This window comes from Microcaecilia unicolor, chromosome 13 (genome assembly GCF_901765095.1).
Source record: "Microcaecilia unicolor chromosome 13, aMicUni1.1, whole genome shotgun sequence".
Classification (NCBI taxonomy): Eukaryota; Metazoa; Chordata; class Amphibia; order Gymnophiona; family Siphonopidae; genus Microcaecilia; species Microcaecilia unicolor.
The window spans coordinates 20652096-20677093 of NC_044043.1; the positions used below are offsets into that span (position 1 = coordinate 20652096).

Sequence of the window (24998 nt, forward strand, 5' to 3'; positions counted from 1 at the left end):
CCCGCGTACTCTGAAACCGCACACAAACTTCCTCCATCGGGTGTGCCTCCCTCCTAAGACAAGCAACATATTTAGGTCCTTTTAAAAAATGCGCAAGCTGCAAATAAGCATAATAGTCACTTTGCCATAGCTTAAAGTCTTCCTTCAAAGTATCAAAGGGGATCAAATCCTCCCCCACATGCAACTGTCCCATCATATCCAAGCCAGACTCTGCCCAACGTACAAAGGTAGGGCTCTCCACACCCGGCCCAAAGAGAGGGTTGTCCACCACAGGTGCCAGTCCCGAAACAGGAGGCTGATGCTCAGCAAACATGTGGTCCCAATAGTAAAAGGTAGCCTGTACTGTCGGGGGGAACCGAACAACCTGTCCTCTGTATTTGTTGGGTAGCCACATCAGATGTCCCAACCTACGAGTCCCCACCATAGCTTGCTCGAGGTGTACCCATAGTTTATGATCTTTCCCCCTATACCACTCAATCGCCGATCTGGCCTGGGCGGCACAGTAGTACCAGTAAAGATTTGGCACTGACAGACCTCCAAGTTGCTTATTCCTATATAGAACAGCCCGTGGCAAGCGGGGTCTCTTCTCGTTCCATACAAAGCGTAACAGACGGTCTTGTAGACCGGACAGGAAGGACCGTGACAATCTTAGAGGAAGAACCTGAAAAAAATACAATAGCCTAGGCAGGATATTCATTTTAATAGCCGCGATCCGGCCAAACCAAGACAACCCCTTGTGAGTCCATCTGTCGAGATCATTATATATCGCTTTCTGAAGTGCCGGGTAATTAACCGCAAACAGCTCAGACGGTTCCGCTGGTATCTGTACCCCCAAATATTGTATGGACTTAGTTTTCCATTTAAAGACATACGAAGCTTTCAACGCCTCACATGTCCTCAATGGCACCCCCACAGTCATACGTACTGACTTGTTCGCGTTAAGCTTGTAGCCCGAAACACGCGAGTATCCCTCTATCTCCTGCATCAGGTTAGGGAGTGAAATTAATGGATTGGTCAATGACAGTAACACGTCATCCGCGAATAACGCCACCTTGTACTCTTGCCCCCTCACCTTAACCCCACAGATGTCTACATTTTCTCGAATAGCAGCCGCTAGCGGTTCCATCGTCAAAGCAAACAGCAATGGAGACAACGGGCAGCCCTGCCGCGTGCCCCTCCCCAACAGGAATGCACCCGAATTCCCACCATTCACCCTAACACACGCCTGCGGGTGAGTGTAAAGCGATTTGATCCAGGATCTAAATAAGGGCCCTATTCCAAATCTATGCAGAACCTTATCCAAAAACCCCCAATGGACTCGGTCGAAGGCCTTCTCCGCATCCAAACCCAGCAACACCAACGGACAGGCCCACGACCGAGCCAAATGTATCAGATCTGCCCATCTGCCCGCAACCTCGGAGTCATCTTCGACTCCTCCCTCTCCTTCTCTGCGCATATCCAACAGACTGCCAAGACCTGTCGCTTCTTCCTCTTCAACATCAGCAAAATTCGCCCTTTCCTCTCTGAGCACACCACCAGAATTCTCGTCCACGCTCTCATTACCTCTCGCCTTGATTACTGCAACTTACTCCTCACCGGCCTCCCACTCAGCCATCTATCCCCCCTTCAATCAGTTCAGAACGCTGCGGCAAGTCTTATATTCCGCCAAAACCGATATACTCATATCACCCCTCTCCTCAAATCACTTCATTGGTTTCCGATCAGATATCGCATACAATTCAAGCTCCTCCTCCTTACCTACAAATGCACTCAGTCTGCGGCTCCTCACTACCTCTCCACCCTCATCTCCCCCTATGTTCCCGCCCGTAACCTCCGCTCACAGGACAAAGCCCTTCTCTCAGTACCCTTCTCCACCACTGCCAACTCCAGGCTCCGCTCATTCTGCCTTGCCTCACCCTATGCCTGGAACAATCTTCCTTTACCCATACGCCATGCCCCCTCCCTACCCATCTTCAAATCTCTGCTTAAAACTCACCTCTTCAATGCTGCCTTCGGCGCCTAACCGCTCGAGATATATAGAATGCCCCAATCTATCCACCCTATCAGATTAATTGTTCACTCGTCCTCTAGATTGTTCACTTGTCTTTAGATTGTTCTCTTGTCTTTTAGATTGTAAGCTCTTTGAGCAGGGACCGTCCTTCTATGTTTAAATTGTACAGCGCTGCGTAACCCTAGTAGCGCTTTAGAAATGCTAGTTAGTAGTAGTAGTAGTAGTAGTAGATCTAAGGTTCGACGTATATTGTCCATTGCCTGCCTCTCTGGCACAAAACCCACTTGGTCCGGGTGGACCAAGATAGGCAGCATCTCACCCAATCGATTCGCAAGCACCTTGGCCAAGATTTTTACGTCAGTATTTAAGATTGATATTGGGCGATACGAAGCACATTCCGTACCAGTGGCGTAGCCAGAAGTCAATTTTTGGGTGGGCCAACAGGTTGGAAGGGTGGGCACTAGACAGTGGTGTGCTGGTAAATGTTTAACAACAGGCTCTCTCCCCGGTCCACCTCTGCGCCCCCCCCCCTCCCGTCCATCCCCGTCCACCTCCCCTCAAAATTGCAGAGCTGGCTATAGCCGGGGAGAGAGCCTGGGGGAGGGGAGGCAATGCATTACTCTCTCCAGGAAAAAAAAAACATTAAATGATCCCAGGTTCCAATCTAATTCATGTTTAATGTGGGATAAAATGCCATAAATAAGTAAATAAATATAAACTTTTAATGTTGAGCACCTGATTCTCAAAGTGGACATATTCCAAACACTATAATGAAAATAAAATGATTTTTTTCTACCTTTGTTGTCTGGTGACTTTGTTTTTCTGATCATGCTGGCCCAGTATCCGATTCTGCTGCTCTTAACTCCGTTTCCAGGGCTTCCTTTCCATTTATTTCTTTACTTTCCTCCTTTCTTCTTCATTTCTTGCTCTATATCCATAAGTAAAAGCTGGGTCCTCCGCAGACTTGACTGTCCAGTGGATCCAGCTTCTGCCTATTTTCTTCATCCATGTGCAGATTTTCTCCTCTCTTCCTTTTCCCTCATCTTATCTCCTTCCTCACTCTTCCATACCCTCCATCCATGTCCAGCATTTCTTCTCTCTCCCTTCCCTCTCCTCCATCCATGTCCAGCAACCCTCCTCTCTCCCGCCCTTCCCTCCATCCATGTCCAGCAACCCTCCTCTCCCCTGCCCTCCCCTCCATCAACCCATGTCCAGCAACCTTCCTCTCTCCTCTTCCCTCCGCTCCATCCACCCATGTCCAGCAACTCTCCTCTCCCCTCCATCCATATCCAGCAATTCTCTTCTCTCCCATCCCCTCCATCCATCCATACCCAGCAATTCTCTTCTCTCCCCTGCCCCCCCTCCATCCATCCATACCCAGCAATTCTCTTCTCTCCCCTGCCCCCCTCCATTCATCCATACCCAGCAATTCTCCTCTCTCCCCTGCCCTTCCCTCCATTCATCCATTCCCAGCAATTCTCTCTCCCCTACCCTTCCCTCCATGTCCAGCAATTTCTCCTCTATCCCTGGGCCCTGTCCTCCCATCCATCTCCTGCTCCTTCCCTCTGCTGTGCCCCATTTCTCCCAGTCCTATCCACCCTCTACTTATCACCCCTCCCAGTCTACTACTACTTAGCATTTCTATAGCCAGTCTCATCCTTCCCTCTGCTCACCACCCCTCCCAATCCCATTCATCTCCTGCTCCTTCCCTCACTCTGCTCACCATCCCTCCCTCTGCTGTGCCCCACTTCTCCCAGATCAAGTTACGCCCCGCCCACCCACGAGGTCCAGGATCGCCGAGTCCGTGACCGTCTAACCCTCTCTTCCTCCGTCCGGCGCTTCTACCTGGGATCCCAGGCCGGCAGCATTAGCAAAGTATTCATGCTGCCTTCGCACTGCCCCGGAAGCCCTCTCTTTAAGAGAAGGCTTCCGGGGCAGTGCGAAGGCGCCCACCCGCGAGGTCCAGAATCGCGCGATTCTGACTCTACCCCTCTCTTCCTCCCTCCCTCGGCGCTGCACTAATGTACCTGGGATCCTGGCAGCATTAGCGTTGTATCCACGCTGCCTTCGCACTGCTTTAAAGCTTCCGGGGCAGTGCGAAGGCAGTGGATACAACGCTAATGCTGCCGGGATCCCAGGTACAATACTGCAGCGCTGAGGGAGGGAGGAAGAGAGGGGTAGCTTTAAAGCTTCCGGGGCAGTGCGAAGGCAGCATGGATACAACGCTAATGCTGCCGGAATCCCAGGTACATTACTGCAGCGCCGAGGGAGGGAGGAAGAGAGGGGTGGAGTCGGAATCGCGATCGGCGGTGGCAAACTGTTTGGGGTCCGGAGCTGATGGACTCTGCTTCTGGGTGGGGTGGGCCTGAGGCAAAACTGGGTGGGCCTGGGCCCACCCAGGCCCACCCGTAGCTATGCCCCTGTTCCGTACTATCCTTGTCAGGCTTCGGTATGACTGCTACCCAAGCTTCCATCATTGTTCTAGGAAGCGCCTTCCCGTCTCTCACCGAATTGATAACCAATGTGAGGCACGGCGCCAGTTCTCGGGCAAAGGTCTTGAAAAACTCATTAGTGAAGCCATCTAAACCGGGCGCCTTACCTGTCGGCAAGGCCTTAATAACCCGCAACACCTCATCTAATGTCACCGGTGCGTCCAAAGCTCTTTTTTGCGGTTCTGATAATACAGCCAAAACCTCGAGCTTCCAGGTATCTGTCCACCTCCCCCACCTGCACAGCAGCATCCTCCCTGTAAAGGGACTCATAAAACTGAGCAAAGCGCTCCCTGATCTTGGCAGATTTATATAACATTGCCCCACTTGCATCCTTCACACGCACAATATGTCTAGCCGCTCTGATCGTTCTCAATTTCATAGCCAACAACCTCCCAGGCTTATTGGATCTTTCATAGCAAATCTGTTTCAATCATGCATGGACAAACTGCAAACTCTCCTCATGCAGAGCAGCCAACTCCAATCGCACATCTTGCAGCTTGCGGTAATCGGACACCCGACCAGAAGCTCTATACCTTATCTCTAGCTCACCAATTTTCTCCATGCATTTTATCAATCGTTCTTTATGAACCCTGTTTCTTCGACTAGCGCACTTAATAAAGTGTCCTCTCGACACCGCTTTGAAAGCATCCCATACAATAATCAAATCTGGACCCGATCCCATGTTAATCTCAAAGTATTCCCTTAGGACTGGAAGGAACTCCTCAACAATATGAGGGTCCTGTAACAAGCAATTGTTGAATGTCCATCTCCTGTCCCGCTGCTCCCCCTCTAACGAGGGAACAACCGACCAAGCCGGGGCGTGGTCTGAGATTGTAATATTGCCTATGTCGGAATCCCCCCGCCCTCTGACAGTGTCTTATCAAGAAAAATGTAATCTAGTCTGGAGTAGGAATGATGTGCTGATGAATAAAAGGTATAGTCTCTGCCTCCAGGGTGACACAGTCGCCACCAATCACACAGTCCCATGTCTTCTACTAAGTTTCTTAGAGCCCGGGAGATGTTTTGATCAACTGGAGCAGGAGGAGCAGACCTATTTAGCCCCAGTTGCATCGTGGCATTGAAATCTCCAGCCATGATCACCTTACCTTGTGCAAACCGCTGCAACTCCTTATGAAGGTACCCAAAAAAAATTTCCTGGTGATCATTAGGTGCATACACATTAGCCAAGGTGTATTCCTCCCGCTCCAACTGCACGTGCATAAACAGAAAGCGACCCTTGGTATCTCTCCTGACATGGAGTACCTGAACATGAACATCTTTGTTAAACAATATAGCAACCCCTCGCTTCTTATTCCCCTTGACATCTGAGGCACAGTGCACACTTGGATATAAGTTAGAAAACAGTAGCCCCTCATGTTTTCGTAACAAGTGCGTTTCCTGTAAGAAGACCACCTTCGGGCTCAGTAAGCGTAATTCACGCTGGAGGGCGTGACGCTTATATGGAGAGTTAAGCCCTTTTACATTATAGGTAAGTACCTTAAAATCAGACATTATGTCACTTGTATATAGCCACCGTGTGTTGCAAAAGGAGAATGACACTCAGACTCACAACCCCCCTTTATCCCAACCACCCCCCCCAAAATAAGGAGCCCCCCCGCCCACCCGCTCCACCCTCCTATAACCCCTGTTACGCCTTCCCAAAACTTGCCCTATACCCCTTCCCACCCGTCCCATCCCCCCCTGATGACCACTAGGAAGGAACATGAACCCTTACCTAGGAATAACTGAGAAAGCACTCACTCTCCCGTTCTGGCTCCCAAGACCTACCCCTCCCACCCCCCTCCCATGCTACCCAAACCTCTGCTAAACATTCACTACTCCCGCCCAACAAGAAGCAAAATCAAACACACTTCTAACCCCCTTCTTCCACTCTCCCTTCCAACCCAGCTTAACACAAACATCAAAACCCATAACTTTACTTTAGAAATCAATCTAAGCAACAGCCAGAAAGTTCCACTTTGCTTCAGTGGAAACCATCTGAACAATAAAGACAGGTAAAACCCTCAGGCATGTTCACTCAGTCCTGTTAAGTATCAGTCCGTGCCTTCTTCGCCTTGTCCTGAACTCTCTGCCACTTCTGGAGCTTAGCACGTGTGACGGGGGCCAACTCCGTTGATGGACCTTCTGTGGTCACCAGACCCTCGCGACGCAGGATCTTCCAGACTTCTTCAGTGGAGCGGGTCCGGTGCAAGGTACCCCCAGCAGTAAAACAAAGGGCAAATGGAAATGCCCAGCGGTAGGGGATTTTTTTCTTTATCAATACCTCCAAAGCAGGTTTCATCTCTCGCCTCAAAAACAACGTGTGCGCTGATAGATCTTGAAAAACCCGGATTTGTGCATTATTATAGTCAATATATGGCAGTTGTCTCGCCTTCTGTAGCACCAGCTCCTTAGTAGTAAACGTGGTAAAGCAAACCACTATATCTCGCGGTCTATTGTCTTGCCGTCTGCCCAGCGCTCTGTGTGCATGTTCAATCGAGATGTCCACGTTGTCCACCAGTTTACCACATAGCAACTTAACAATGGCGCCAACATCCTCGCGGTCCTCAACCTCCGGGACGCCCCGAAATCGCAAATTGTTTCGGCGCCCGCGGTTTTCAAGATCATCCACCTTAAGTTGCAATTCCGCATTGAAAGCGAGCGCTTTGGAAAGGCGCGTCTCAGTCTCATTCAGTTTTTCCGCGGTTTCGTCTACTTTCACCTGAAGGTCTTCCACGCGGCCTCCGAGTTCTCGAAGATCGACGCTCAGCCCATCCATCTTTTCCAAGATTTCCTCCTTGGAGGCCTTAATCTCGGCACGGATCTCCGTGAAGAACTTCGCTAGTTCTTTAGAAAGCCCTCTCTTAGAAGCCACTTTGCCTGTTCCGAGCACTGAAGACGCAGAGTCTGAGTCCGATTGCGAAGGAGGTGCAGAAGAAAGCACATGGCGCCGCAAAGCTCGACCTGTCTGCTTATCAGGGAGACGATCACTCTCCTTTCGTGCCGCAGCCATTATCGCCAGCAAGCAAAAAACCCCGTCGGTTGTTTGTTCTCGGTTCAGGCTCTCTGACGGGGTATAAACAAGCACGATGTTACAGCAGAAGATCGCTATTTTTAGCTAAATGAAGGAAGGTTGTGTCGGAGCTATGGACCTAAGCAGCCATTCAGGATCGTGACGTCACTTCCTCCCTCGCTGTTAGTATATTTTATTTATTTATTTATTGTGATTTATTCACCACCTTTATGAAGAGATTCACCCAAGGCGGTGTACAGTTTAACATAAAACTTACAATTTTGTTAACAGCATAACAATAGTAAAGTAACCCAGAATTAATATAAATACAATAAGTGGGGTAAACTTGAAAACAATAAATTGAAACCTAATAATAGAACTGGTATCAAAAATATACACATTTAACAGCACTGGAATTTAATAACAGAAATATAATACAATGTTAGCATAATACTAATGATACACCTAATAAGCATGCATGTCCAAGATGTCCGTTACGGTCCTAATAACAGAAATATAATACAATGTTAGCATAATACTAATGATACACCTAATAAGCATGCATGTCCAAGATGTCCGTTACGGTCCTAGAGATCAGATGTCAGCTTTGGCTTTGGTCTGCTTCGAGTTCCTGTATCTGGTCCCAGGTCCACTTCTTAGGGGCAGTGGGTTTTGTATAATACAATACATGAGTGGCCTAGTGGTTAGGGTGGTGGACTTTGGTCCTGAAGAACTGAGTTCAATTCCCACTTCAGGCACAGGCAGCTCCTTGAGACTCTGGGCAAGTCACTTAATCCTCCATTACCCCATGTAAGCCACATTGAGCCTGCCATGAGTGGGAAAGCACAGGGTACAAATGTAACCAAAAAAGTGTGGTTTGGCAGCTTGATGTCTGTCAGTGAATGAGTGTCTGTCAGGGCTGAGTGTGAGTGTGTGTTTTTTTCTCTGTCCCTCTCTGGGTTTAAATAACTGAATTCTTTTCCCATGCACCAGCCTGCTTTGTTTGATCCTATGTCTCCTGATTACCAAGGAGGTGTGAATAATTCCTGTGAAGGCACAGTTTATGGACACAGTACATGCTTAATAAGCATGCATAAGTATGCTAACCATTAGTACCGTATTTTTACATATATACCCTGCCGTCTTGCATAATCCACACCCATGTACAACCTGTGGGGAAGCACTGGTTTGTAGGTAAAAGTATAGATAGCCTGCATCTTTGTAGTATCTGTAATTCCAATAATTTCAACATTTGATTCTGTAATCTAAAACCACTTGGTTAGTTAAGGTATTCTTAACCGTTATTTTGTATGTAAAATCATGTATTGCCCGCAATTGTATATACACTGCACGTCTTGCAGCAAAATGTAAAATTGTGCATTCCATATGGAGTATGAATACACAAAAATACAGTAAATGACCCCCCAGCGTTTGCTAAAAACACTGTATGAGACAGGTAATGTAGTTACCTGCACCAGGCAAAACTCCGGTTCCTGGTACCAGCCCTGGCACTGCTCCAGCTCCTGGTACTAAGCCTGGCACGGCTCCAGCTCCGGGTACAAGTCCAGCTCCTGGCACGACTCCAGCACCTGCACAAAATGAGGAGAATTAGTCCCAACTTGCACTGGTTGTAATGACAGTGACTTATAAGCCGAATAATTAAGGGGCCAGTTTCCAAACTGTCTGCATTGGAACAAAGTCTGGTCATGATGTTTACCAAGAATTTGCCCAGGAGAAAATATTATTTGCCATCTTCACTTTCTCATCGTAGTCCTGTTCTGTATGCACCGACTCATATTTGATATATTCAGACTAGTCTACCAGTTCCTCTCACCCTTGCCCAGTGGTTCCTAAACCTGGTCCCGGAGGCACCCCAGCCAGTCATGTTTTCAAGATATCTACAATAAATATTCATAGTAACATATGAGAGAAATTTGCATGCAGTGGAGGCAGTGCATGCAAATCTTTCTCATGAATATTCAGTGTGAGTATCCCGAAAACCTGACTGGCTGGAGTGCCTCCAGGACCAAGTTTGGGAACCACTGCACTAGGATAATCTAGGATAGATTCATCATGGCTGAAAAGGTGACCTGCACAGTGTGAAGAAACAACTCACCATATTTTGCTGCCTTAGCCGCTGCTTTCAATGCTGCTGCTTGTGCTCCAACGCCTGTGGACAGATAAGCAAATGGAGTGATTCAGAAAGTCAGCAGGACACAAAAAAATTCAAATATACTTTCATATTCAGTATGTGGTACAGGCACAGGACTGATACTTGATGAACCAAGTTTTCTTATGGTCCCCTATTGCTGTCTGTTGTTGTATAGAATGTTTTTATATACTGTCAAATGCCAAAATGCTCAAGTTGGTTTACAGTATAAAACAGATACATTAAAGATAGCATTCACTTGAAAATAAGTAAGATAAAGCAAACCAAATCAAGCTACAAAGTTGTGAAATAACCAAGTTTTCAGTAGCTTCCGAAACCCCATATAATTATATTCATGTCTAAGTTCATATGGAATAGAATTCCAAAGATTATGTACAACAACAGAAGATAGTTTCCTACAGGATGTGGCTACATGTTTGTGTGGAATTATTAATAAACTGTGGGTGCAAGTATACTTTTGGGGGATACCACAGACCACTGAAAGAGCAGCAGAAAAATTTGACGTCCATTCCAAGATCTGCAGGCTAGGAAGGAATGGAACCAACTGAAATCTACTGGTAATCAACCAGTATGACCTGGGTGATTGGAGTTAGAGGAGAAATATATGGAGGGCTGTTTCAAACATGCCATCAGGATGTCCAAATCCTTAAATTTGGACGTCCCTAGATTTGGATGTCAATAGACGTTTCTGACTTTCGGCGATTTTCGAAACCAAAGACGTCCATGTCAAAAATGTCCTAATGCAAGCCATTTGGGCATGGGAGGAGCCAGCATTTCTAGTGCCCTGGTCCCCCTGACATGCCAGGACATCAACCGGGCACCCTAGGGGGCACTGCAGTGGACTTCATAAAATGCTCCCAGGTACATAGCTCCCTTACCTTGTGTGCTGAGCCCCCCAACCCCCACCAAACCTACTACCCACAATTGTACACCACTACCATAGGGGGGCACCTAGATGTGGGCACAGTGGGTTTGTGGTGGGTTTTGGAGAGCTCGCTGTTTCCCCCACAAATATAACAGGTAGGGGGGGATGGGCCTGGGTCCGCCTGTCTGAAGTGCATTGCAGTACCCGCTAAAACTGTTCCAGGGACCTGCATGCGCTGTCATGGACCTGAGTATGACATCTCAGACTGGCATACAGGCTGGCACAAAATATTTTGAAAGATGTTTTTGAGGGTGGGAGGGGGTTATTGACCACTGGGGGAGTAATGGGAGGTCATCCCCGATTCTCTCCGGTGGTCATGTGGTCGTTTCAAGCACCTTTTTGTGCCTTAGTCATAAGAAAAACAGGTCTGGGTGAAAACGTCCAAGTGTTCATCAGGGACATCCTTGTTTTTTTCGATTATGGGTCAAGAATGTCCAAGTGTTAAGCATGTCCAGGTCCCGCCTTCGCTATGCCTCCGACACGCCCCCTTGAACTTTGGCCGTCCTTGCGACGGAGTGCAGTTGGAGACGTCCTAAATTGTGTTTTAACTACACCGATTTGGACATCCTTGGGGGAAGGACGTCCATCTTCCGATTTATGTCGAAAGATGGACGTCCTTCTCTTTCGAAAATGAGCCCAAAAGTCTCAAACAAGGTCTTTTTATAAGCAAAAGAGTGGCATGTCCAGATTGGCTGCATGCTGTGGTGTGTAGCCTGTGGGCTGTCATGCAGACAGCCAGGAAAGTGGAAAAACAGGGAAGGTTTTCTGTTCAAGTACAAGTACATATGAGTTTGGTCCCTTTAAAAGGGGTTTTGACTACAATTCGTAGAAGGCTATCAGGCTTATTTTCGAAAGTGATCACCGGCCATCTTCCGCCATAAATCGGGAGATGGCCGGTGATCTCTCAAAAGCGGCCAAATCGGTATAATCGAAAGTGGCTTTTTTGACAGCATTGCCGCTTTCCCGTCGCCTCGCTGGCGAAAGTTCAAGGGGGCGTGTCGGTGGCGTAGCGAAGGCGGGACATGGGCGGGCATGGGCGTGGCTACCAGATGGCCGGCTTTCGTGGATAATGGAAAAAAAAAGCGGCGTTCATCAGTATTTCGCCGGGTTTACTTGGCCCTTTTATTTTCACGATCAAGCCTCAAAAAGGTGCCCCAACTGACCAGATGACCACCAGAAGGAATCTGGGATGACCTCCCCGTACTCCCCCAGTGGTCACCAACCCCCTCCCACAGTAAAAAGCACAATTATAAACATATTTTGCCAGCCTCTATGCCAGCCTCAAATGCCATACCCACCTCCATGACAGCAGAATGTGTTCTATCCTCCGACAGCCTTTCCCTGGTTGTGATGTGGCTCTTGGGTGAGTGTGACACCTTTTCTTTTAGGTGCACTGCAGAGTCATATCAGTAATGCATTGTGGTGGGTGTAGGGTAGTGGGCTCTACTCCCATGGTGCTTTTCCCCCTGCTAACTGGGTGGCCATTTTTGTCAGCCAGTTTTAGATCCCTTTCATGTGTTACCCATGTTAGAGAACTTAGTTATTACCTTGAATGTTGCTGAAAGAGGGCATTGTACACCATTCTGCCAACTCTGACCTACTGCTAATCTCAGTACCAGGGAGACTTTTTGCCAGTGGGCCACAACCTCTGATCTGCAGTTAACTGTGAGTAAATGTGCTTATTCAAATAAAGGACTTTTTCAAAGAGATTCGTCTTCAGGTGTCAACTGGTGTGCCAAGGTTATACAGCAGCAACAAGTCCTAGAGGCCTGCGTGTATGCAGGTCCCTGGAGCACTTTTAGTGGGTACCGCAGTGCACTTAAGGCAGGCGGACCCAGGCCCATCCCCCCCTACCTGTAACACTTGTGCTGGTAAATGGGAGCCCTCCAAAACCCACTGTACCCACATGTAGTTGCCCCCTTCACCCCTAAGAGCTATGGTAGTGGTGTACATTTGTGGGTAGTGGGTTTTGGTGGGGGGGTTTGGGGGCTCAGCACCCAAAGTAAGAGAGCTATGCATGTGGGAGCTTTTTCTGAAGTCCACAGCACTGACCCCTAGGGTGCCCAGTTGGTGTCCTGGCATGTCAGGGGGACCAGTGCACTACAAATGCTGGCTCCTCCCACGACCAAATGCCTTGGATTTCGCCGGGTTCGGGATGGCTGACATTTTTTTCCATTATCGCTGAAAAACAAAACCGGCGATCTCAAACCTGGCAAACTCTGGCATTTGGCCGGCCTAAACCGTCTTATCGAAAAAAAAGATGGCTGGCCATTTTTTTCGATAATACGGTTCCAGCCAGCCATTGCGCCGCCAACAAAATAGATCGCCGACGATCTATTTCGCCGGCGACATTCGATTATGCCCCTCCACGTGTCACATTATGGGCAGTCCTAAAAGGTCTGGGAAGCTTTCTAGAGCAGAAGGGAAAACTTTGGTCCCTAGAGCCAGAGGGTGGTGCCCCGGTGGGAGTTATCACAACGTGTAAGTTACAATATCAGGAAGACAGAATTTAATGGAGTGCAGAGATTAAGGGTTTGTTGTTTATTAAATTTTATATAGATTCATGGTTTGGGTAGGCTTAAAACTTATATTGTGCATTTCCTATTTTACAAGGGGCATACATCTAGAACATAGACCAGGTAAGGCTCTGGCCCAGGGTGCTGGCGATTAAGGGTGCCAAAATACCTAGCCTCTGACCTCACCTGCTCTACAGGTTAAGCCTTTTCTCCCGTCTTCCCGGTCTGGTCTCTCCCCTTTCCTCCCCCCCCCCCCCCCATGGTTCCAGCACTGCTCCCTCATTTCTCATTCCCCCACAGTCCTGTACAATTTACGTTGGTTACTGCCGGCAGCAGTAACAGCATCACAACCTGGGTCTTTCCTCTGCCATATCCTGCCTCCTCTGATGCAATTTTCTCTGGGCAAGATGCGGCAGGCAGAGGGAAGACCCAGGGGCTGGCTGAAGGCAGCTTGTAATGCTGCCAATATAAAACTTTACAGAACCATGGGGGAGTGAGAAATGTGAGGAAGCAGTGCTGGACCCATGGGGAGGGGGAGACAGACTTGATCGGGGGGGAGGGGGAGCGGGAGAGATGCCAGTCCAAGGGAGGAAGAGATGCTGAACCCGCGGGGGGGGGGGGGGGGGGGGGCACTGGAAGCGATGCAATGGACCTGTTCTTATATCCAGTTTTTAAAGATTTTTATGAGGCCAGTCTACAGTTCCCAAGTTGTATGACAGCACAGGGACTGAAAGCCTGTTTCTTATTCCATGCTATTAAAGCACTTTTCAGATTTTCAGAATCAGTTTCAGTCTTCTATAGTGTTTTTTACTGATCTTGGCTGTATTTTCAAAGCGAAATTATGTGTGTATCTCTGCTTTGAGAATTTGCCCAGGGAAGCTATGTGCTTATATTTACTATTTCACCCTATAACCCTATTTCACCATATAACCCACTCCCTCAACCAACCAACCCAGGCCTCCTTTTCCTCGTTTCCTGATATCACCGAAGAGGAAACCGCTCATCTTCTTTCCTCCTCGAAATGCACCACTTGTTCCTCTGACCCCATCCCCACCAACTTACTTAACACCATCTCTCCTACTGACACCCCCCCCATCTGTCATATCCTCAACCTCTCTCTCTCCACTGCAACTGTCCCTGACACCTTCAAGCATGCTGTAGTCACACCACTCCTCAAAAAAACATCACTTGACCCTACTTGTCCCTCCAACTACCGCCCCATTTCTCTCCTACCCTTCCTTTCCAAGATACTTGAACGCTCCCGTTCACAGCCGTTGCCTTGATTTTCTCTCCTCTCATGTCATCCTCGATCCGCTTCAATCTGGCTTTCGCCCCTTACACTCGACAGAAACGGCACTATCTAAAGTCTGCAATGACATGTTCCTTGCCAAATCCAACCTATCCGCCGCTTTTGACATGTCAATCACAATTTACTTCTTGCCACACTGTCCTCATTTGGGTTCCAGGGCTCTGTCCTCTCCTGGTTCTCCTCTTATCTCTCCCACCGTACCTTCAGAGTACATTCTCATGGTTCTTCCTCCACCCCCATCCCGCTCTCTGTTGGAGTTCCTCAGGGATCTGTCCTTGGACCCCTTCTTTTTTCAATCTACACCTCTTCCCTGGGCTCCCTGATCTCATCTCATGGCTTCCAATATCATCTTTATGCTGACGACACCCAGCTTTATCTCTCCACACCAGGCATCACTGCAGAAACCCAGGCCAGAGTATTGGCCTGCTTATCCAACATTGCTGCCTGGATGTCCAACCGCCACCTGAAACTGAACATGGCCAAGACCGAGCTTATTGTCTTCCCACCCAAACCCACTTCTCCTCTCCCTCCACTATCTGTCTCAGTTGATGGCACACTCATCGTCCCCGTCTCATCTGCCCGCAACCTCGGAGTAATCTTCGACTCCTCCCTCTCCTTCTCTGCGCATATCCAGCAGATAACCAAGACCTGTCACTTCTTCCTCTATAACATTAGCAAAATTCGCCTTTTCCTCTCTGAGCACACCACCCGAACTCTCATCCACTCTCTCATTACCTCTCGCCTTGACTACTGCAATCTACTCCTCACTGGCCTCCCACTTAGACATCTATCCCCCCTTCAGTCCGTTCAGAACTCTGCTGCACGTCTTATCTTCCGCCTGGACCGATATACTCATATCACCCCTCTCCTCAAGTCACTTCACTGGCTCCCGATCAAGTACCGCATACAGTTCAAGCTTCTCCTACTAACCTACAAATGCACTCGATCTGCAGCCCCTCCTTACCTCTCTTCCCTCATCTCCCCTTACGTTCCTACCCGTAACCTCCGCTCTCAAGACAAATCCCTCCTTTCAGTACCCTTCTCCACCACCACCAACTCCAGGCTCCGCCCATTCTGCCTCGCCTCACCCCATGCCTGGAATAAACTCCCTGAGCCCATACGCCAGGCCCCCTCCCTGCCCATCTTCAAATCCTTGCTCAAAGCCTACCTCTTCAATGTCGCCTTCGGCACCTAACCACTATACCTCTATTCAGGAAATCTAGACTGCCCAACTTGACATTTCGTCCTTTAGATTGTAAGCTCCTTTGAGCAGGGACTGTCCCTCTTTGTTAAACTATACAGTGCTGCGTAACCCTAGTAGCTCTCTAGAAATGTTAAGTAGTAGTAGTAGTTGTACTATTTCTCTTGGTCACATACAATGTTCAGGGTTAATTCAAACATATATGTTTAAATTTTTCTTAAATTTTCCAAAAGTATTCATTTTAGTACAAAACCCTCCCCAACCTATGAACATGTCCACTATACACTTTTACCTGAGTAGTGAGTGGGCAGTTTCTAAAAGCTCATTTCCATGGGTACAGCACTATTTTATCCATAGAAATGCTTTTGAAAATAATTGTCAATGGGTACACAGGAGGAAAGCCACTACCATCCCTGGGATCGGTAGCATGGAGTGTTGTTTGGGATTCTGCCTTTTACTTGTGGAGGACTGGCTATTGTTTGAAGCAAGATATTGGGTCCTGGAGCCTTCATGGCTGCTGGAGCACCAAAGGCCATACTGAAAAAGCAAATCTCCCTCCTTCTACATCTCAGATTGGAGCCATCATTTCAAAAATTCAAGTCTCTCCTCAAAACTCACCTGTTTTCTAAAGTTTTTAGCTCATCTATCCCATAATCTGTACTTTCTCCTCTTGTCCTTTTCCTGCTCTCACTTACCCTACACTTTGCCTATCTTGGTTTGTTGTTGTAAATCACAGTCATCTTGATTGGTCCTGTTGCAGTATATCAAGCAATGTGGATAAATAAAGAATAAAATAATCTCTATGAAGCCTGTATGTCGACTGAAGAAGACTTTTAATGCAACTTGGGAAAAGGCTATGAATTATGAAACTGTTTACCATAAAATATTATTTTATAAATTTTATTTATTAGGATTTATTTACCTCTTTTTTGAAGGAATTCATTCAAGGTGGTGTACAGTAAGAATAAATCAAACATAAGTAATAAACAATGACTGCAGTAAAATTATTAGTGTTATAACGAACTATATGAGATTTGGTGAGCCATCGAAAACATGCTCGTTTTTTTTTTTAAATCTGCCTAGAACTGTTATTAGTTAATCGGAATACAAATGCTCAAATTAAATTAAAGTAAACAATCACCCCAAGATATTTAGGGCCCTATTTATTAAGTCGATTTATAGGCGCATTAGCATTGTTAATGTGCATTAACCATGTACGTGTGATAACCATGTATGCGTCTACAGTATCCCTATGGGCACCTACACAGCTCGCGCACTAATTGTAGGCGTGTTGAAAATGCTAACACGCTTTAGTAAACAGGGCCCTTAATAATACTAGTGGAATGGTAAGAACTCTGAAGGGGGGAGGGGAATAGAAGGAAGGGATGATCTGCCAGTAATCAATGAGGCCAAGGTCTTGGGATAAGCTTGAGGTGCTTATTATTGATCTAAGAGGAAACAGCATCAAGGTATGTATTAATGGGGCAGTATCTGTGTAATAGAAACCATTAATGCTTTGGTCTTGCACCAGGCTAGCCAGAAGGGGGAAAAAGAAACTGAATAGAAAAGGAGCAAGGACTGATCCTTGCAGTACCTCGCAGGCTAGCAGCATCAACAGATACATGGAAAGACCAACAGTGAAGAAAGGAAGTTATGATCTACCAGGTTGAACACTGAAGAGATGTCCAAAGAGACAATCAGAGTTGCTCTTCTGGTCTCAAGAAAACTATGAATTTCACTGAGCACAACAATAAGTGTAGTCTAGGCCCTTGTGAAAATTGACTGATGAAGGTGAAAAGAACTAGTCTTATTGGTGAAGTTGAAGAGTATTTAATACATACCTGTGTACAGATTTCTACTGGCAATGCAGCAAGTTAGTATGGCTTTGGAATAGGTGTACATTTTATGCACAGCTTTTTAGTAGCAACATGTAAGCCTTTGTACCTTCCCGGTCTAAGCCCCTGTTGTAAAATTACTTTGTCTATTTTCAATGCATTCTAGACTTTTGTCCAGCGGTGGGCAAACTTTTATTTTTTTAACTGAGCCACATTCATGGTTCTCACCTGCAGCAGGGGCTATCCCCCCCCCCCTCTTTGGAGCTCCAGTATAGCCTATGGCTCATTAAGCAAGGGGTATCTTAGATAGCTGTAAATATTCCATAGTGTAGTTCAGATATTCTAATTCTTTCTTCAATGAGCTCAGAAGGTAGATCAGTTAGTCAGAGCTTTATTATTACATAAGGATTCAATTTCTGGATGCAGAATCATACCTGTCCCAGTAGGATATCCTGTTTTTCCTCCTGCTCCAGCTCCCAAGCCTCCAGGGCCATAACCTGAAAGCAGCCACCAAAGAATTAGTGGAAAATCATCTTAACTCATGGGAGGATAAACAAGTGACGTCACCCTCTATAAAGAAATCTGCTGCAGCAGCAGATACCAATGGAGTTCCACCGAGATGATGTACCTTAAAGAATCTTTAACAGGGATTTCTTTTTCTGCAGACTCTTTTCCCACTGTATCAGTGTGTTACAGAAAACATGGGTGTTGATATTTAGTAGGACTTAACAGGCAGAACAGCTCCTACTCAGGTAAGTCCAGCTGACCAGGTCCATATCCAGATTTTCAGTGTTTATCTGGATAATGCCGCTGAATATCTGATCAGATCGTCTCAACACTATCCAAATAGTACTAGGGTGGTCTAAAGGTGGAGTAGGGCGGAGCCAAGAATTACCCAGATAGGAATCAATTCTTTAAATTTGGGCGTAAAAAAAAGTATGCTAAGCACTATTCCATAAACTGCGCTCAAAGTTGGGATTTGTAAACAGCTTAGCATCAGGATCTGCACTGAATTTTAGGTGCAAGGATTTTCACCAACTGAACCCTGGCCTAAATTAGGTGCAGATCTTCTGAATTCTATAATACTGTGCACAAATCCTAGAAACTCCCGCAACCCGCTCATGCCCCTCCTATGTCCATGCCCCTTTTTGGATCCGCATGGAAAAATTTATGCACACTTCTTTACAGAACAGCGACTACAAAGATGTGTGCGTAAATTCCAGTTATTGCCAATTAGCACTGATAATTGATTGTAAGCGCTTAAATTGCATGTACAATCTGAGCGTGTTCCCAAATTTGCACACGCAATTGGGGTTGGTGGTGATATTCAGTCTCCTAACCAGGTAACTGCCCAGATAAAATTGGGATGGTAAAAAGACAGGCCTAAGTTTATCCAATTACTTTTCCTGGTAGCAGCTTGAATTTTGACTAACCCATACCTGAAATCAGGGGTCAATAGAACATCCAGAGCTCCTTATTGAATATTGCAGACAGAAGAGAGCAATTCAGAAAAGTGCCTCTTCAAGTAGATAACCAGTTTTTTCCAAGCGAAGATGTTTCTCACAAAATCGGCACAGCTAAAGGAGCTGGTATTGTTGTCCGTATACGCACAGATATCTACTTGAAAAGACACTTTTCTGTATTGCTTTTAAAAGATTTGTCTGCAATATTCATTAAGGAGCTCTGGACATTGTATTGACCCCTGATGCAGGCAGATTTTCGTCAAAACATGGCCCGTGTTGGGTCTTCTTTGAATAAAGAACCTTTGATTGTCCCAGTCTTGAAGGACCTTGTGTGCTTTTTGTGCTTTCCTCATAGATCACAGTCATTCTTTGGCCAAGAGACAGTCACAGAAAATCTCAGAACATGCAAGAAAATATTCCTCAAAGGTCTGGTTCCCACTATGAGCAAGGATTGATGACACTGGTAAAGAAGGGGGTCTTGCTCTTACCTTGAAAGAGTGTCTTAGGATATTGGTTAAGAGCCTTTGTGTAGGGGAACTGCGATGTAGAATTCTGCACAATACTGATCTTCAGCACAAAACAGATTTTCACAGGTTTTTTAAAAAGTTAATTATTTTTAAAAAATCAGGATAAATGGTCTATACTTAAAACTTTGAGAACTAAGAACTGTCATAAGCCAGATTTTTTAAGAATAACAACACTTACCATAAGGCAGCTTTCCAGTACTGTAGGGCAATCCGTAGCCACCTGGCAAAAGAAATAAAGTTGTTCAACATATCTTGATCCCTAGCAATCAACAATGACCTCAGGAAGCAGCTGCTGCCTACCAAGCTGTGCACAGGAGTTTCTGGGCGCCTTCAGAGAGATCTTCAGCTGGCAGGCTTGGGGATCCCCGCCAGCTCACATACTTAGTTTCTTGTAAAAGTTGCATGTGACAGCAGGGTGAGGTGGGGCATGCCTCGAGAGGGATGGGGCAGGGCAGGGGTGGAGAGGACATTTAGTGCCCACCCAAAATCTGCTCTCTGGCTACACTACTGATCTTACAATGACTTAAATGCTTAGGAAAAGCACAATGTGTAAGATTTACACACATCAGCACAAAGGTATCCCATCCTACTTCTTCGCTTCTCATAGGAACCCTCCCAGATATCATGGTACCTCTCACATAGACATCCATTCTCAGAAGAAACACATCCACATATCACATGTCTTCAAGCAATATTTCTGTCTGGTGTGCACATTAGTGGACCAAAGAGAAAAGACGATGGACACGAGGGACTGTGGAGTGAACACACTCTCATTAATTGAGGATGAAGCTTCTACACAAAACTCTATAACTGAGCACCACAATTTAGGTGCCTCGATGCCACACGCTGAACGCTAATTCTATAGCAGCATCTGGGTGCCAAGTTCCATTACAGAATCCCAACAAGAGTTGATATTGGTGTACACACATTTAAAGACACCCACTTATGTCATGTCAATAGCAGGCATAAATGCATCACTTAAGTGCACAATTTACAGTATTCTATAAGTTGTGTGAATAAGTAGGAGACACGCCCATAGTAACATAGTAAGTGACGGCCGATAAAGACCTGAATGGTCCATCCAGTTTGCCTAACAGTCACATTCATCAATTCAAGATTAAATCAACAATAAAAGTGAGATCATGGCCTTTCTTTGGTGTTTCTGGGACATAGACTGTAGAAGTCCACCTGGCTCTGCCCTTATGTTCCAACTACTGGAGTTGCCGTCAAAACCCACTCCAGCCTATCCAAATCTGTCATGTCATTTACGGGATACTGTCCTCACATTCCAAATTACTGGAGTTTCTGTTGAAACTCTCTTCAGCCCATCCTAAACTGGATCGCCATATGCAGGACTCAGACTGTACAAGCCACCCCAGCACCAGCCTTAGTTTTTACTGCCAGAGTTGCCATCTAAGCACCACATGCAAACACATATGCAACCCTTTAAGTTTTGTTTTTTTCATACCATTCATTTTCTAATTAGAGATCCTCTGTGTTCATCCCACACCTTTTTGAATTCCACCACTGAAGAAGTCATTCCAGGCAGCAACCACCCTCTCCATGAAAAAGAATTTTCTGACATTACTCCTAAGTCTACCACCCTGCATCCTCAATTCATGTGCTCTAGTTTTATCATTTTCCCTTTCAAGTATTTAAACATCTGTATCATATCTCCCCTGTACCTCCTCTCCTCTAGAGTATACATATTTAGGTCCTCCAGTCTGTTCTCATATGTCTTTTGGCACAAGCCCCATATTATTTTCGTTGCCTTCCTCTGGACTGCTTCAACTCTTTTTACATCTTTAGCAAGATAAGGCCTCCAAAACTGAACACAATATTCCAAGTGGGGCCTCATCAACAACTTGTACAGGGGTATCAACTGCTGGTTACACCTCTCTCTATATAGCCTAGCATCCTTCTGGATAAGGCCACCGCCTTGTCACACTGTTTTGTTGCCTTCAGATCCTCAGATACTATCACTACTACTACTACTTAACATTTCTAAAGCGCTACTAGGGTTACGCAGCGCAGACCCCAAGGTCTCTCTCCCGTCTGTTCATATCAGCTTCTCTCTGCCTAACACAGATGTCTGTCTTGGATTTCTACTTCCTAAGTGCATCAGTCTGTACTTATTTGCATTGAATTTTAATTGCCAAACATTAGACCATTCTTCAACTTTTGCAGATCCATATTAATGTCTTCTACTCCCTCCGGGGTATCCACTGTATTACAAATCTTGATATCATGCTCCGCCCATTTGTATGCCCATTTCATTTACATAATAAGGCAGTTGTGTAATCACGTTATAGAATACCTTCAAGTGCACAGCTCGCACTTACATATGTAATTGAGAATTATTGACCAGATTCAGTAAATGGCGTCCAAACTTAGGCACCAATTCTATAAAGGTTGCTTAGTGCTACACAACCTTTATCGAATAGCGCTTAGCGCCAATTCCTGCGCCCAACTTTGGGCAAGAGGACTTACGCCTGCTGAAACCTGGTATAAATCCTGGCGCCCAACTGATGGCAGTTGGTCCCGAAAATCCAAGTAGTCTATAACATTGTGCCTAATTTCTGGGAATGTCCCTGACCTGCCCATGGCCACACCTCCTTTTAAGTTGCATGTCATGAAATTTAGGCACCCTGTGTTACAGAATAGCGCATAGGCACATGCATGTGTAAATCAGAATTAGTGCCAATTAACTCCAATAATTGACTGTTAACACATAATTGACTAATTAGTTTCCGCACGCATCTGGGAGCCATGCCCACATTTTGGCGATCTATATAGGACCTGGGGGTATATGTGCATATGTCACTTTAGGTGCCCTACTTTAGAAAGGGGGCTAAGGTATTTGCACAACTAAAGACAAGGCAATGGAGCCAGTGAGATGCATTCTAAAATTTTGCAGAAGCTTAAGAAGAGGTTGAATCCTCCCTTCAGTGCTCTGTTCAAATTACTACTGGAAACAAGAGAGATGGGAAGAGACTGGAGAATGGTAGATGCAATAACTCTCCACAAGGTACTGTTCCCTCTAAGCTGAGCAAAAGTTCGCCACCTACAGCCCTGCCAGTGGGAAGTGCTGTTTCACTATCACATTAGGAAAAGCAAGATCTCCAAGGAACCTGCTTATCCCTACTGTTTGAAAACACAATGTTTATGTTTCATAAAATCTTGCTATACTGCTTTTTCTGACAGGCAGGTCAGAGCGGTTTACATAATAAAACACAATTATTATAAAATAAGAAAAAGAAAAAGGAACTCCACTGAGAATAGGACAGCATCACACAACCAGAAGACAGCAATTTCAAACAAACAGAAGTCAATTCCGGGCAAGCTGACTCACGAAGATCCAACCAGAAATCACTAACTTAAATCCACAGTACACAGATGAGATTTCAGCAAAACCTTAAATTTCGTTAAGGATAATTCGTTTCTTAGAGAAGCTGGAAGAGCATTCCACTATAAAGGTGCAGAAAAAAAAGTGGATTGTTGGGTAGACTCTAGTTGGGAACGGGCAGGAGAGTGGAGGACCAAACATTGTTCATGAAATAGTGTGGAGAGAATAGCCAGGAACACGTGGGGTCATCAAAGAAGACAAGTAAGATGGAAGTCCCTCCTACAGTGCACAATGAGTCAAAGTAATTATTTTAAATTGAAAATGGTAATGGATGGGGTTTTCTATTCTCCTGAGAATAGGAGAAATGTGGTCATATCTACCGGCCTTACAGAGGACTCTTGTTGCTGTATTCTATAATAACTGAAGATGTTTAATCTGATATTGAAGAATGCCCACATAGATGATGCTACAATAATCTAGCCTCAAGGTGATAATATTTACACACCACCCCTCACACTACAATGGACAAAGGTATGACAACTGTACTCATTCATCTGGGATACAGAAATCTGATGGCTTAAGTCTTTTATGAAGAGAAAGGCCACTATACACCAAACTGAAAAGAGTCATGGGGATCATCATCTTGCACTACTACCTCATGGTCGTCAGGTAGTGTGACAAATTACCTATCACTAGTAGGAGCTAGAGGGAGGTATCACTAGTACGGACTGGAAAGAGGTATCATTAGCAGGAGATGGAGGGAGGTATTGCTAGTAGGAGCTGTAGAGAGGTTTCACTAGTAGGAGTTGGAGGGAGGTATTACTGGTAGGAGTTGTACAGAGGTATCACTAGTAGCAGCTGGAAAGAGATATCACTAGATGGAGCTGGAGAGATGTATTGCTAGTAGGAGCTGGAAGGAGGAATCATTAGTAGGAGGCTAGGAGCTCACAGGTCCTAGAACCAAGGTATAAGGGAACTACATTAGATTTAGGATCTCAGTGGACCACAGGCCCTGGTGAAAGGGGTAATGGTGGTAGAACTGACAGGCAATAATGATTTTGATGCAATCAAATGACATTTATTTATTACATTTGTATCCCACATTTTCTTGCATAGCAGTAGGCTCAATGTGGCTTACAGGTTCCGGAGAGGAGAGTACCAACTCCGGGAATATATACAGAGTGGAAAATAGAGTAACAGTAGGTGCAAGGAAGCTGATAAGGTTCCGGAAAAGAGAATACAACTCTGGGATGAATATATCAAACATATAAACGGCGAGTGACCGACTCACTCGCAAATGCGCAGTAGAGACTTCCCTCTCTGTCCCGCCCCCGCGTCAATACGTGATGACGAGGGCGGGACAGAGAGGGAAACTGCGCCGCTGAGGTTGATACCCGCTCCCCCCCCCCCCACCCACCCACCTGAGGTCGCCGCTACCGTTACCCCCCCCCCCCCCACACACACACACACCCGGCCCGGGCCCTCTCTCCGCTACTAAACTTACACATCCATTCGCCGGAACGCAGCACGCACATCAGCTGAGCTGCCGTCGGCCTTCCTTCCCTGCCTGTGTCCCGCCCTCGCTGACGTTACGTCACAGGAGGGCGGGACACAGGCAGAGAAGGAAGGGCCGATGGCAGCTCAGCTGATGTGCGTGCTGCGTTCTGGTGAATGGATGTGTAAGTTTAGTAGCGGAGAGAGAGAGGGCCCGGGGCCGGGTGGAGGGATGGCGGCGGCGACGACTCCGGGGGGGGGGGGGGAACGGTAGCGGTGGCGACCTCGGGGGGGGGAGGGGGAAGGAAGGAAGGAAGGAAAACCCCAATACCAGTCCGTTTTACGGGCTCAACGGCTAGTAGTAGCATATAGAGAAAAGTAATCCCAATGAGGCTGATAAGTCTCAGGGGATGGGACTACAGCTTCTAGTGAGCAATAAAGAGTAGGATAAGGGTAGAAGTACACTTAATTATAACTGGAGTGGTAAAATTCGTACAGTTTGAAGTAATAGGATTATGTGGAAGGGGTATTGTTCATTTCTTAGATCGAAAGATGTGATGCATTGTTCATGAATTAGTTCAGGTCTGCTGGGTAGGCTTTCCGGAAGAGGTGAGTCTTGAGGTCTTTTTGAAATTTTAGATGGGTGTTCACAGTTCTAATGTTTCTAGGTAAAGCGTTCCAGAGCTGGGTAGGAAA

The 24998-nt window shown here is 46.3% G+C and overlaps 1 protein-coding gene across 7 annotated transcripts in view; it reads right to left on the bottom strand.

Moving 5' to 3' along the window:
• The window catches only part of ELN (elastin), a 535722-nt gene that overhangs the window by 153875 nt on the left and 356849 nt on the right, over positions 1-24998 (bottom strand). For all 7 annotated transcript variants that reach the window (XM_030186281.1, XM_030186283.1, XM_030186277.1 and 4 more), the window contains 4 exons: positions 19641-19682; positions 17907-17969; positions 9633-9686; positions 8986-9105 (listed from right to left, as the gene is read on the bottom strand). In XM_030186281.1, coding sequence (XP_030042141.1) covers positions 8986-9105; positions 9633-9686; positions 17907-17969; positions 19641-19682 — 279 coding nt within the window. The remainder of the gene's footprint in view (positions 1-8985; positions 9106-9632; positions 9687-17906; positions 17970-19640; positions 19683-24998) is intronic.